The sequence below is a fragment of the Camelus dromedarius genome, chromosome 8, assembly GCF_036321535.1.
Source record: "Camelus dromedarius isolate mCamDro1 chromosome 8, mCamDro1.pat, whole genome shotgun sequence".
Taxonomy (NCBI): domain Eukaryota; kingdom Metazoa; phylum Chordata; class Mammalia; order Artiodactyla; family Camelidae; genus Camelus; species Camelus dromedarius.
The window spans coordinates 20,486,595-20,501,111 of NC_087443.1; the positions used below are offsets into that span (position 1 = coordinate 20,486,595).

General features: G+C 47.9%; 2 protein-coding genes across 2 annotated transcripts in view; both read left to right on the forward strand.

Annotated features, from left to right (window-relative positions):
• Window positions 1-10,482, forward strand: part of LOC105094662 (FERM and PDZ domain-containing protein 2) — a 52,598-nt gene extending 42,116 nt beyond the window's left edge. The window contains exons 6-10 of the mRNA XM_064487956.1: window positions 1,754-1,886; window positions 2,548-2,635; window positions 5,691-5,817; window positions 7,933-8,004; window positions 10,008-10,482. Of these exons, the coding sequence (XP_064344026.1) occupies window positions 1,754-1,886; window positions 2,548-2,635; window positions 5,691-5,817; window positions 7,933-8,004; window positions 10,008-10,229 (642 nt within the window). The 3' untranslated portion in view covers window positions 10,230-10,482. The remainder of the gene's footprint in view (window positions 1-1,753; window positions 1,887-2,547; window positions 2,636-5,690; window positions 5,818-7,932; window positions 8,005-10,007) is intronic.
• A 1,648-nt stretch (window positions 10,483-12,130) lies between these two features.
• The window catches only part of LOC135321897 (FERM and PDZ domain-containing protein 2-like), a 28,654-nt gene continuing 26,267 nt past the window's right edge, over window positions 12,131-14,517 (forward strand). The window contains exons 1-3 of the mRNA XM_064488645.1: window positions 12,131-12,314; window positions 13,150-13,300; window positions 13,960-14,098. Coding sequence (XP_064344715.1) covers window positions 12,131-12,314; window positions 13,150-13,300; window positions 13,960-14,098 — 474 coding nt within the window. The remainder of the gene's footprint in view (window positions 12,315-13,149; window positions 13,301-13,959; window positions 14,099-14,517) is intronic.

Sequence of the window (14,517 nt, forward strand, 5' to 3'; positions counted from 1 at the left end):
TTTGTTTGTGTCTTTGTCTGGTTTTGATACCAGGCTGATGGTGGCTTCATAGAATTGGTTTGGGAGTGTTCCCTCCTCTTCAGTCTTTCGGAAGAGTTTGAGAAGGATCAGTGTGAGTTCTTCTTTGTATGTTTAGTAGAATTCCCCAGTAACACCATCTGGTCCTGGACTTTTGTTTGCAAGGAGTTGTTTGTTTGTTTGTTTATTACTGTTTGTCTTTCACTTCAAGTGAAATCGATCTGTTCAAATTATCTATTTCTTCTTGATTCAGTTCTGGTGGACTATATGTTTCTAGAAACTTGTCCATTTCTTCTAGGTTGTCCAATTTGTTGCCATATAGTTGTTCACAAACAGGGCAGATCTAGAATGTTCCTGTTATTACAGTTCTGTTGGGCAGTGTTGGTGAAGACCTTTGGGTGAGCCTAGATTTCTAACGTGACTAAGACCCTGGGGATCTTTGAAAAAGCCTCTTTATGTAAAAACGACCACATTTATAACTCATGAACTCATTCACCTATCAAAATTCAACCCTAGCCCTTACACTAGAAGCCTTCCTTGACCATGCCTATGTGGTCCCTAGCCACTCCCTCCCCTCTGCTATCTTGTACCTGCAGAGGGTCCCTTTGCTGTGCCTGTCACCCTGGGCTGCTTGCTGCCCTGTGGCTCACATGGGGTCTGGCTCATAGTAAGCATTTGACTTACGTTGGGTCTCCTTGAAGCAAAGCCAGCGATGGGCATTCTTGGGCAAGTTAGTTATTGGGGAAATGCTCCCAGGAGTGGGAGTGATGGAAGGTCGGGGGACAAGCCGAGTAAGGAAGTGGTCTCCGGTGGAGACCACATCCACCTGATCCCACAAGGAGATCTGGAGCAGGATTTTCACAAGTGTTGGTCCCCCTTGAGGCCAGGACAGAGCTGGGGCTCAGGTGAGGCAAGTGAGGTGCCAGCTGGGCAGCGTGGCCCTTGTCCAGAGAGCGTGTTGGGGATTTGAGAGCAAGACTATACAGGAGTCATGTTGATGGAGAGGAGAGGACGCTGGTGGGATGCTGCCCACAGTCATTCAGAAAATGCCTCTCCCATCCTACCCTCATTCTTGGACCCTTTTTCTCTTTGGCTTGTAAATATGTTGCTCCTATTCACTGAGCCCGAGGATTTGATGGGAAAGAAGGGGGTCTATTTATTTGAAAGATGCTAGTGCCTACCATGCATTGGTGTGTCGTTTTCTCCCACACTGTGCAGCCTTGCCATCAGGAAATCAGAAAATGATTTCCATCACTTATTCGACACTTACCAGGGCACTGAACTAGGTGAGCTACAATGGTGCATATAACACACGGTGAAGGCGGGAGAGACAGACAAGCAAGCAAACTCACTGTAACGTCGTGTAATACAGGCGGATGTGAGTAAAGTGATGAGAGGACATTTATACCTGCCCTGAGAGTAGAGTGGAGAGGGTTAGAAGTGGAGAGGATGTAGCCCTGGGTCTTGGTGGCACAGGGGAGCTCATCAGGGAGACCCTAGCCCATGGAGGGGATGCATGAGCAAAGGCACAGGTGTGCATGGGGGGGGCAGGATGAGGGAACCACCTGTAGGATGTGTGGGTAGTGGGCACAGAGCTGGTTCTGGTTGCTGCCGTGCGCATTGCTGGGCTCCCACTGGATAAGACAGACTCAAACTGATAGCCAGGCTGTATGTATCTATGTAAATATCCCCCTTCGACTTTGGGATGCCGATGTGCAACACACTTGACCTTCAGGTGGAGCAGAGGGCTGTGGAAGAAAGCTCGTCCGGGCAGCGGGACAGGAGCTACCTGCTCAGGAACAGGCTGCATCAGGCGAGCCGCGAGAGCCCAGCTGCTCAGGTCCTGGGGTGTCTGCATCCCTGTAGAGGTAGGTCCAGTGCCCTGAGGGTTTTTTAGACTCTTTTAAAAAAATTGTTTTGCTTTTTCTTCTTGGGGGAGCTGGTAATTAGGTTTACTTGTTTTTAGTGGAGGTACTGGGGATTGAACCCAGGAACTTGTGCATGCTAAGCATGTGCTCTACTGACTGAGCTCCTTTTTTTTTTTAATTGAGTTTTAACTGTCCAAGTTGCTAAAACAAATTTAAACAAACAAGAAAGAAAAATTGTCCTTTAATTGATTTCTAGGTGGAGAGAAGAGAAAACCAATTTGTGAAAGATTGTTTTTGTTGCTCCAGGTGTGTTAGGTAAAGAAGGGCTTTTTAGAACAATCTTCATGCCTTCTGTTGTTCTCTACTTTTCGCCTGAATCTAAGATTCTTTAAAAAATTGATGTTACTGTCTGTTGTCCCTAAGACAAGGTACTCTTTGCTGTCAGGTTTTATCTTTCCCTCTAGAAACTCCCCCAACCCTCTGTGACTGTTATTTCCATTTCCACTTCTCACATGAGGAAACAGACTCAGAAAGGTCAAGTAACTTTGTCAACGTCACACAGCTAGTAACTTGTGATGTGATACCCACACCCCAGGCTGCTTAATTCAAGAGACCGTGCTCTTTGCCTCTGCCTGTGCCCTCTACCATGCTGCTTGGTTAGTTTCAGAGAGAAACACAGAGACCCAGAGCTCCCCAGAGCCCAGACTGAGCGCCGCATCTCACGGTCACTGCAGCCTCTCTGTTAACAGGTGAGCAGCAAGGTGTACCGGGCAGTGAATTTGGTGTGGGATGTGGGTGTGGGAGCCACTGTACTTTGCTTTCTTTTTTCTTTCCTTTTTTTAAAAAATTGAAGTATAGTCAATTTACAATGTTGTGTTAATTTCTGATGTGCAGCATAGTGATTCAGTTTTATATATATATATATATATATATATATATATATATATATATATATATATATATTCCTTTTCATATTTTTTTCATTATAGGCCATTACAAGGTATTGAATACAGTTTCCTGTGCTATACAGCAGGACCTTGTTGTTTATCTATTTCATATATGGTAGTTAGTACTTACAAATTCTGAATTCCCAATTTATCACTCCCTATCCCCTTTCCCCTCAGTAACTATAGGTTTGTTTATTATGTCTGAGTCTGTCTCTCTCTGTTTTGTAAATAAGTTCGTGTCTTTTTTTGTTTTGTTTTGTAGATTCCACATATAAGTGACATCATATGGTACTTGTCTTCCTCTGTCTGGCTTACTTCACTTGGTATGATGATCTCCAGGTCCATCCATGTTGCTCCTGCTTTTTTTTTTCTTTTCTGATTATTAAAAATGAGAAGTCCCTGGCTTTGCCAGAAGAAGCTGACCCTATTCCACTGGCAGGTGAAAAAGCCACATTGAAGCAGATATGAAGCCAAGGTGATGAGGGGCCTGATGACAGCTGTCAGGGCATCCTGTCTCCTCTGGGACCCAAGTTCAGGCTCAGGTAGAGAACAGTGTGCTTCCACGTTGTTGGGATGATCTATTGTCACACAAAGCTGCATAACAAACAGTCACAAAATGCAGGGGATAAGCACAGTGGTTAATTTAGCTCTGATTCTGTGAGCTGGGAATGTCGGCTGAGCGCAGGTGGGAGGGGCTTCCGGACTCTGCTGGACGCCCGTGTGCATCCGTGATTAGCTGCAGCTCGGCTGGGCAGCTCCACTCCAGGGGGTGGGGTGCTCTTGTCTAGGTGAGCCCTGGCTCTTCACCAGCAGGCTAGCTAGCCCAGGATTGTTCTCATGATGGTGGCAGAGTTGAGATACAGAGAAGGGAAGGAGAAAAGGAGAGCGAGAGAAGATACTCCCCAGAACCTCCAGAGCTAGCCCTCGCCCTTCACCACTTCCACCTCATCCTATTGGCCACAGCAAGGCCAGATTCAAGGAGTAGGGGACAGACTCCACCTCCTGATGGGAGGAGGGGCAAACTCACTGTATAGGGCATGGATCAGGGAGAAGAATTGTGGCTGTTTTTGGAATCAGTCTAACAAATCTGCTCAAAAGCCACATGGGCCCATATCGTCCTGGAACATTATACATTTTGAAGCTTTATTTATATATGTATTAACTTGTTGTCCCGCATGGTTCAGTCAAAGGCTATAGGCAGCTTGATGTCAAATACACAGCTGAAAAAAAACTTAAAAAAATAAACCAAACCAACAAACAAGGCGGGGGAGGGTATAGCTCAGTGGTAGAGCGTGTGTTTAGCATGCACAAGGTCTTGGGTTCAATCCTCAGTACCTCCATTAAAAAAAAAAAAAATACACAGCTGCAGCCTTGATGAGAGGCTGCAGAGTTCATCTTGCAATGCTTTTTTCTCTATTTAAAATTCTATTTTTTAAAAGGAACCCCCCTACACTATTGGTGGGAATGTAAATTAATACAGCCCCTATGGAAGTTCCTTAAAAACTAAAAATAGACTTATCATGTGGTCCAGCAATCCCACTCCTGGCCATATATCCAGAGAAAACTCTAATTTGAAAAGATACATGCACCCCAATGTTCATAGCAGCACTGTTTACAATAGCCAAGGCATGGAAGCAACCTAAATGTCCATCATCAGGTGAATAGATAAAGAAGTTGTGGTGTATATATATATATGGTGGAATATTGCTCAGCCATAAAAAAGAATGAAATAATGCCATTTATAGCAACATGGATGGACCTAGAGATTATCATATTAAATGAGGTAAGTCAGAGAAAGAAAAATATCATATAATGTCACTTATATGTGTAATCTAAAAAAAAAGCTACAAATTTTATTTACAAACCAGAAATAGACTCGTGGACATAGAAAACAAGTGATGGTTACCAGCGGGGAAGTTGCAGGGAGGGGTAGATTAGGAGTTTGGGATTAACAGATACACATTACTATATGTAAAATTGATAAACAACAAATACCTACTGTATAGCACAGAGAGCTATATTCAATTTCTTGTAATGAGTTGTAATGGGAAAGAATCTGAAATATATACGTATATATACATATATGTGTGTGTATGTATATATATGACTGAATTGCTAACATTGTAAATCGACTACACTTTTTTTTTTTAACATTTTTTATTGGTTTATAATCATTTTACAATGTTGTGTCAAATTCCAATGTTCAGCACAATTTTTCAGTTATTCATGGACATATACACACTCATTGTCACATTTTTTTCTCTGTGAGTTACCATAACATTTTGTGTATATTTCCCTGTGCTATACAGTGTAATCTTGTTTATGTATTCTACAATTTTGAAATCCCAGTCTACACTTCTATAAAATAAAAGAATTTAAAAAAGAATGAAAAAAAACTGGGGAAAAAAAGAAAAAAAACCTATTTTTTATTATCCCAATGAAAATAGCTTTCTTTTTTCTGATTCCATAAACAATGTGTGTTTATTGTCCAAACATGTTGAACAAGGTAGACAGTTCCAGGGAGGAAAGTCAGAACGCCCTGCAGCCTATCACCTGCTGCAGGTGTTCAGGCCCTGGGGTCACAGGGCCTGCCTGTCCTGAGCACGGTGAGCAGAGACAGGGTCGGGGGCTGGGGAGGAGATGAACTGAGCCCTTGCACCTCCAAATTGCCTCCCACGGCTGTGCAGCCCTAACTTCTCTGGGCCACAGCTTCCTCCTTGGCAAAGCAGATATGATAACTCATGGGGTGAAGGGGCAGAGATGGGTACACTTTGTGGCGGAGCACCTGTATGCAGGGTTGGGGGGGAAGCTATTTCCACTGTTCATTGTTGCTGCCCTTCTCTGACCTCCTGGCCAGTGCGCTTCCTGCTGAAGGGCCCCCAGATCCTCAGGAGGGCCGACGTCTCAGCTCTGGTTCTGCTCTCCCGGAAAACTCACGGCCGGCCACTCCCTCTCAGAGGGGTTTCCTGCAAAGAAGGGGAAAGGTGAGCAGAGATGCCCAAAGGGCTCTCCCAAGGGGGGTGTGAGTGGGGAGCCATGTATGACTCACCCAGCAGCTGAAAATGGGCCGGGTCCTCTGGGGGGCCTGCTTTCCCTGGGCTGAGATCTACAGAGCTGGACTAAAATCATCCTGAAATGTGCAATTCAGGGCATGTTCTTGAGTGGTCTTTCTGTAGACTCTGTAGGACAGAAGGCTGAAGCTGCCAGGTTCAGGAAGTCCACAGCCATTGGTGTGTGGTGGTGGCAGAACATGGGAGTTGGTAAGAGCTGGCAAGGTGGAATGTTCTTGGAAGGGGCCTTCTGAGCAGGTGAAATGTGGGACCGAAGGTCTGGCTGGGACAGTCATAGGGGAGAGATTCTCCATTCTGGTTGGTACACAGGGCAGTAGGATTTGGACAAGCATGGGAGGTTGAGGCTTGGAAGCCTTGGAAGTCCAGGCTGCTCATGGCTCCGGGGACCCCTGACTTCTTGCTGGCAGGCTGGTCTCTGCTAAGGGGCCAGTTTGCTGAGCCTGTGCTGGAGAGTGAGATCCAGGGTGGTCCCAGGATGCACCTTCCTTCCGAAACAGCCCTGGCTCCAGCCATCAGAGCCACTTCCGGTGTTCAGATAAAAAGCGTCCCTTCTCCATGCACAATAATGTCATTAGCTGAAAAACTGTTTAAAAATTTTTTTTATTTGACCCCATTTTTTACTGTTTCCTCCAACATTACCACCAAGTCATTTTCCAGTAATGTAACCATTTTTACTTTCATCAACAGCCCACGAGTGTCTGTTTCAGTGTAACTGTTCTAGAATCAGGATGCTATCATTGGCAATCTTTGACATACTGATGGCTGAAAAATGGCGTTTACATTTGTTCAATTAACAGTGAAGATCAGATTGAACATTTTTCTTATACTTATTAGTACTTTGTATTTCTGTGAATTTCTTGTTCGGTTTCTTTTGAAAAACTTATAATAACCACACAAGCCCACAATGACTGTGGGGATCGGTGGCCCTGGATCTGTGACAAGTCCCTCCTGGGCAGGCTGTTCACTGAGGAGGCTGCCTCTGCCAGGCCTTCTGTCTGAGTATCAGGGATCCTTTGGGAATGTCAGACCCAGATGCCCCCAGAAGGCCTTGTCTGTCTGTCTGTCTGTCTGCCTGTCCGTCGCAGAGAGAGATTTGCTTAAAGATGCTCAATAAACTAGGGATGAGCTGAGCCCACTGTATCCTCAGGACATCCTCTCCTGTGTGCCTCCGGGCTCTCACTCCCCTCCAGCCCCTGCTGCCCTCCAAGGCCACTGTCAAGTCTTCATGACTGACCCGGCATCAGGGAGGGCTTGTTCACCTGCTTTAGGGTTTCTTCATAACCACTCACTAAAGATGCGTCTATTGGGAACTCTTTCAGGACACAGGTCACCCCCTGGCAGGACTGGTGGCCTCTTGGGGGACACATTAGAAGGCCCGCCCAATCCTATCACACACTGGTGTTAGATTTGGGTGAGTTTCTTACCCTTTTGGGGTCTCAGCTTCTTGCAAAACAGGCTGAGAATTCACACTGCACAGGGTGATGGCTGGGTCTAAATAATGATGGTATGTAGGCATTTCCTGGGTCACAAGTGTGACAGAAACAGCAGGTATTGTGAAACTGAGAATAGCTGTTCATGGGCACGACTGATTCCATATCCAGGGTTGGGCTGGAAAAACGTTTCATCGAATCTAAATCTAAAGGTATTTTTGTTTTCAGCAAAACTTATTGCATACAATATATATTTGTCTGGTATACTGTCTTTAATAATTTTGAGATATTAAAAGATGATATAAAGGAGGCATAAATTATGAAATTTAGAATGAAGTGGATCCCCGAAAGAAGAGCTTGAACACTCCCAGACCACACCCACTTGTGAGACATCCACTCCCAGATGCCCAGCCTACTAGGGCCTCAACCCAGTTGAGCTCCATTTCACTGGCACCTACTTCCCACTGGCTCTGGGGGTGGGCATGCTGGTGGTGGGTGGGGGATGTGAAGCCACGGGGGAAGCCCAGTTCTGCAGCTGGGGGTCCAGCCCCGTGGAACATGACTTCTCTACAGTGAGTGACTCTGCGTGTTTCCTCAGTTCTCCAGGCCGGAGTTCGCCCTGCTGGCTGGAGAGGCCCCGGTGACCTTGCACCTGCCTGGATCGATTGTGGTAACTGCTGGGTTAGACGGAGCAGGGCTGGAGGGTGGTGGGGGACTGGCCAGCTGGGCAGGCCCCAAGGCCGACTGAGCTCCTCCAGACGCCTGCCAGCCCTCACCAAGTCACATTCAGCTTTGTGTCCCCCAGCATCCCTCTTCCCCTTTAAGAGGAACCCTCTGTAACAAAATCCAGCTGGTCCTCCAGACGAGGTCAGCCTTCATCTCCCCATTCAGTTGGAAAATGTTGTTTCAGGTCTAGTAGTTGCCAGCCACTGCTCCAGACCCCAGAGCTCTGTTATGAACAAAACTGAGTCCTTTTCACCGGGAGCCCATGTTCTAGCCTTTAGGTGTTTGTCTCATTTCTGGGGAGGAAGAATCAATCTCCCTTCCCTCTGCTCTGCTGCCCCAGCCCAGGTGGACCCCAGACCCATCAGGGGTTGTGACCTCTGTATGGAGAGGCACTTGGTACCTGGATTGGGGGTGAGTGACAGGCTGGCCCCTCCTGAGGCCCAAGGAAACAGCTTTGGTCCTGCCAGCCCACAGTGGGGACAGCCCTGCTCCTAGATGTCCTGGCGTGTGTATACCTGACTGGGACCCTTCCTGAACCAGCCCCCTGCAGAGGAGGGGAGTGATGGTGTAATATGAGCTAGTGGCTGCCCTGGGAGGAGGGTGGCAGAGGTCACAGGGTAGTGGAGGGAGGAGGGGCTGGACAGGGCCTGGGGCACCAGGGAACAGTGCCCCAGGAAACAGAGGAGTTGGCGGCTGGAACCCATTACCAGAGATGGGGAGGGAGGACCACAGTGAACCAAAGCCTCTTGTGCATTTTGGATGGGACCTCACTTTGAAAACACCTGTACATGAACCCCCCAGGTGACACAGGTGTGCAGGACGTGCAGGAACCAGGGTGGCTTAGAATGTGCCATGTGGTTCACCCTGCTCGGGGTCATGGGGGAAGCCCTTCCCACAGGGTCCTCAGACCTGTGCTGGCCCCTGGGTGTAGGAGAGTCATGGTGTGGCTGTAGGCATGGTCTCAATGGCACTGAAGCCACACCCAGTGTCCATCTGTGACTGTCTATTAATGAGGACATTCTGGGAAGGTCTGGACCCAGCCCCAGGCTAGGCTTTGGGGCACAGGGGATACTTAGCCCCTGTCCTTAGGAAGGCTGGGGTCCTGAGCACAAGGTGTGGTGGGATTAGAGAAGGGAGTGGGAGCCTTGAACCTCCAGGCCACAGACAAGAGGTCCTGAGCCCGTCCTGGAAAACTCGTAGGAACTTGCTTTGTGGGGACGGAGGGGAAGAGCATTCCAGGCAGCAGGCAGTGTGTGCAGGGCGTGGGCAGACAGGCAGTGTGGCGGCAGAATGAAGGGCCGTTCTGGGTGGCTGAGGGGAGGAGACAGTGGTTGGGGGGTGGTGGCTGTCGTAGCGGATGGCTCCAGAAGTAATCTGAGCGGGATGAAGAGACAGAAGGCGGGTGCTGCTCTGCATCATTGGATGTGGCTCTGCTGATCAGTTTCTCAGTTCACCATCATCCTCTTAGCTCCAGCCTCTCTCTTCCTTGGATCTGTGCCCACCTGTTCTCACTGCTGTGTTCTCTGAAGGCCAGTGGGGGGTGGTCAGTATCAGGTTGTCCCCTACTCCTGGGGGTGGGTATATGATTGATCGATGTGGCCCTGAGCAGTCCTCTTGGGACGCAGGGCCCAAGGGGTCAGGGGGGATTTCTGCAGGGCAGAGGCATCCATTCATTACACGTGCCTCCTCCGCCTTCCTGGCCCTGTTAGGGCCTGTCAGAGAGCATGGATTTGAGTCTGGCCCTGCCTTTTACTAACTGTGCAACTCTGGGCAAGTCCCTTACCTTCTCTGAGCCTTGTCTCCCATCTGCTGAATAGGAACCGTAAACATATTCATCTCTTAGGGTTGTTTGTCAGTTAAATGAGGCGGGGCCTACAAAGTGCTTAGCCCAACCGTTAGCCCATGCTTTGCAGTTATTGTTACAATGTATACTGTTCTTGTTTGCAGACCAAAAAAGGGAAATCCTATTTGGCTCTCAGGGACCTCAGTGTGGTGCTACTGAGTGGACAGTGCCTGGAGGTGAAGTGTGACATCACGTCGACTGTGGGAGCCGTCTTCAACGCCATTGTGTCCTTCGCCAACCTTGGGGAGCTCACCTACTTTGGCTTGGCTTACCTGAAAGGTACGGGTCTTCCAGGTGGCCCACTGCTGGCCTGGTGCCGCAGGTAACCCAGGTGTCTAGATACCTGAGTGCTATTCTTTCCAACAAAACTGCTTGAGACTGGCAGGCCTCACCTTGCACACCTAGACATTAGCCAGCATATCAAATCCTCCTGTGCAAATGGTCAAGTAAGTGCAGAGGATGGTAAGGAAATGGTGCACGTAAGACGTTGTGGCTTCTGTGATTTGCAGGGTCTGGTTGACCGATCTCAATGCCTTGAGGTTAGATAAGCAAATGGGAAAAATTTTTCCATCTAGGTGGGAATACAAAATGGTACAGCCATTATGGAAAACAGTATGGAGTTTCCTCAAAAAATTACAATCAAATTTACACAGTGATTGAGCAATTCCACGTTGGCATATGCACCCAAAATAAGTGAAAGATATTTGTATGCCCGTGTTCATGGCAGCGTTAGTCACGGCAGCTAAAATGTGGAAGCAACCCAAGTGTCCATTGATGGAAGAACAGACAAGCAAAATGCAGTATATACATGCAATGGAATATTCTTCAACCTTAAAAAAGAAGGGCATTGACACATGCTACCGTGTAGATGAACTCTGAGGTCATTTGCCAAGTGAAATAAACCAGTTTACACAAAACACAAATATTGTATGATTCCACTTACGTAAGCTACCTAGAGGAGTCAAATTCATAGGACAGAAAGCAGAATGATGGTTGCCAGGGTCCAGGTGGAGGAGGAAATGGGAGTTATTGTTTAGTGGGTTTAGCTGCAGTTTTGTGAGATGAAAAAGTTTTGGAAATGGATGGTGGTGATGGTTGTGTAATAATGTGAATATACTCAACACTACTGAACTATACACTTAACTGTGGTTAAGATGGTATATTTTATGTTGTGTGTCTTTTAACCACAATAAAAATTTTTTAAATGTTGTTTATCTAATCATACTGGACTAATGGAAAATCAGCACCCCTGGAGCCCAAGTTGAGAATCCATTCTGAAGATCCTGCAGGAGAGGGTTTTCACGCCTGCCCACCTCTGCCCTTCTGTTATGTTAACGGGACTCAACATCCATCTACTGCAAATATCCCTTTGTTGCAGACAAAGCTCTTAAAACAGTGTGTGGAGGGAGTAATGGGACAGAGGCTGAGCTGGGGTCATACAGGCCTTCAGGTTAAATCCTGGCTCTCCCAGCCCACCTTGCACCATCTCATAATTTCTGTGTTTCTCTGTTCTCTCCCATCCCTGATGGGAGCAGCTCACAAGCTTGTCATAGGATCACTCAGCGGGCCATGGTGGTCAGAAGAGGGTCCTCCCCTCCCATAGTTCTCAGGGGACCTCCAAAAGGTCCCTCTCCCAGGTAAAACAGAACAACCATTACACACTTTGATGTGATCAACTGATGTTTGCTCAGTCTTTTGTAAAGTGTGAACAGAAGAACCTTCAGGAAACATTGTATTTTTATTGATCTGTAACATGCAATCTTCGTAAAACCCCTGGCTTGTTCTGAGAGGACAGCCTTAAAGCTTATCCTCTGCTTTCTCCTCCCAGCCAGGTGTCCACCCCGGACCCTTCCCAGGTGGACCTTCTAGAGCTACTTAGCTTGGGCCTCCTGGGCAAATCACTCAACAGTGATCAGTCTGGGGATTGGATATAAACCCCCTTGGGAAGGTTTGCCAGTCAAGCTGTAACGGGGACCTGTCCATCCCTTGAGGAGATGTGAGCCACAGGGGAGGGTGAGTTGGTATGGGCATCAGATTCAGCAGCAAGGGCTGATGGCACAGGGGGCAGAGGTCAGGGCATGGTGTGGTGACACCTATTTGAACCACTCTAGACACCTCTTCCTCTGTCCCTCTCCCCAGCGTGAAGATACCCTTGGGAGGAAGGGCTGGTTACCTGCTGTGCCCCAGCAACCTGGTCCAGAGTGCCTCTGCGCTGAGAGGACAGAGCATGGAGAAGGGTGTGGAGCAGACTGTCAGGGGCCCCAGGGGGCAGTGGCCAAGGGGCCCACCTGGGTGGTTAGGGTCAAATTTTGCCTTGAGGAGAGCAGAGGGTGGAGGTGGGGCCATCAGTGGCTGGGGCCGGTTCAGCCTCCCTCCCAGAGGTGCTAGTGGCATTGAAGTCCGGAGCTTGGGTTGGTAGAGGTCTCAAGATGGCAACATTCAGGTCAAGAGACAAAGGGTGACCTTACACCCTGTCTTGGTCTTCTCGGGCTCCTATAACAAAATATCCTAGACTGGGTGGCTCAAATAACAGACCTTTATTTCTCAGAGTTCGGGAGGCTGGGAAGTCCAAGATCAGGGTTTGAGCACGGTCATGTTCTTGGTGAGGGGTCTCCTGTTGGCTGGCAGTCAGCCACCTTCTCACTGTGCCCTCCTGGAGCAGAGAGAGCGAGCTCTTCTTCCTCTTATTACACTAATCCTGTCATGGGGGCCCCACCCTCATGACCTCATCTAAACCTCATTACTTCCCAAATGCCTCATCTCCAAAGAGCATCACATGAGGGTTAAGGCTTCAGTACATGAATTTGGGGGTGAGGGATACAAACATTCAGTCCATCCTACTGTGGCTGGGGAGACTTGGGGATGGCCTGTTTGATGCGGAGTGCTTGGTCCATTGCAGAAATGGAATAAATACTCATTTCTTTGTTTTAAAATTTTATCTTCATAAGATGGTAGCTGGAAGGCAGATGTTAAGTGGTATCTCCCCTGTGATAAATAATCGTATCTTCTCCACTAGGTGCTGAGTTTCTTTTCCTTGACTCTCTCCTCTTTTGTCTCCTGCTCTTGGCCCCTGGTGGACCCAACAAAGTTCCTTGGTACTAAGTTTCCAGAGGACTTCCTTCCTGCTCTCTCCTGCATTCCATTGACTCTTGTCTGACACTCTGGACAGAGCTCAGGGCTGTGGGTCTGCAGGGCGGTGCCTGCCCAAGTGCTTTTCCTTCTTAACACGCTCTACTTCCATTTCAGGCAAAGAGTTCTTTTTCCTGGATGCTGAAACCAGGTTGTGCAAAATTGCCCCTGAAGGCTGGAGTGAGCAGCCCCGGAAGAGGAGTGCCCCAAAGACCTTCACGCTCTTTCTGAGGATCAAGTTCTTTGTCAGTCACGGTGGGCTGCTCCAGTGAGTTCTGCAGACTTCTTGGTTTTTAACTTAAGGCTTTTACAGATGTCCAGGCAGATGTTAGAAATAACAGCTAGACAAGGGTTTGGCAAACCAATGTATATATAACTTAAACCGTTGTTTGCTGTTGGTCTTCTGTCGATTGGATTCCAATATGACCAAAAGGGGGGAAAAAATCAGTGTTTGGGGACAGGTTCTGGTCAAAATGAGAACTTGCCCTTTTGTTTCAAACATACAGCTGTCAAGGTCAAAGTTCTGTCTCCCCAGACCCCAACACGCCCTGCCCCCCAGCAGCCCATGAAGATGAGGATTGGAGAAGAGGGTCATGGCTTGGGATTGGACCACTGTCTCTATTCCTTTGCTTACTTGAAGCACCATCTAACTGAATATCACTTTTCTCATTTGAACTGCAGCAACAACCGTCTCCATGGGTGTTGTGTGGAGTGACTGGCACAGAGCAGCCCTCAGGGGTGACAGGAGGCACAGGGCGGCTAAAGGAGGCTGCCCTTGTCTTTCTGGCATTGGCTTCTGGGTTCTGTTGACTTGTATACCCTCTTCTCTCCTTTCCCTGCTTCCCAGACTGAGAAAACCCTCTGGCTTTAGAGTTCCCCCTCTCCTTCAGCATTTCCAGGACCTTTATTCCTGCATTTCTTTCCCAGGCACAGCTGGACAAGGCATCAATTTTACCTGCAGCTTCGGAAAGACATCCTGGAGGAGAGGCTGTACTGCAATGATGAGATGCTGCTACAGCTGGGGGTCCTTGCCTTGCAGGCTGAGTTTGGCAGCTACCCAGAGGAGGTAGGGGTGGAGACCCGGGGCCCTTGCATGGAGTTACCGGAGTAGCAGTTATGGGATGGGGGGAACTGTTAGAAATGTGAACACTGAGTTGTATTGTTAGCATCTACCACTGTGATTAGGGTAAACTATATCCATCCGTCCATCCATCCATTCATCCAACAATCATCTATCAAGTGTTCTTTGCTAGGCTCTGGGGGATACAAAGATGAACGAGTCAAGTTTATACATTGTAATGTAGTTCTAATCTAAGGTCCTGCCTAAAAACAGTAATTTACTAGTTTATTAAGTTCCTATCATCACCGGCTTTCAAATGTTTGGTGCCATGGCCCATGATAAAAAGATGACAGACATTGTAACCCAACCCACACACATGTGTACATGGGACAGAAGTGAGGCAAATGTTTAGGAAATCAGATGCA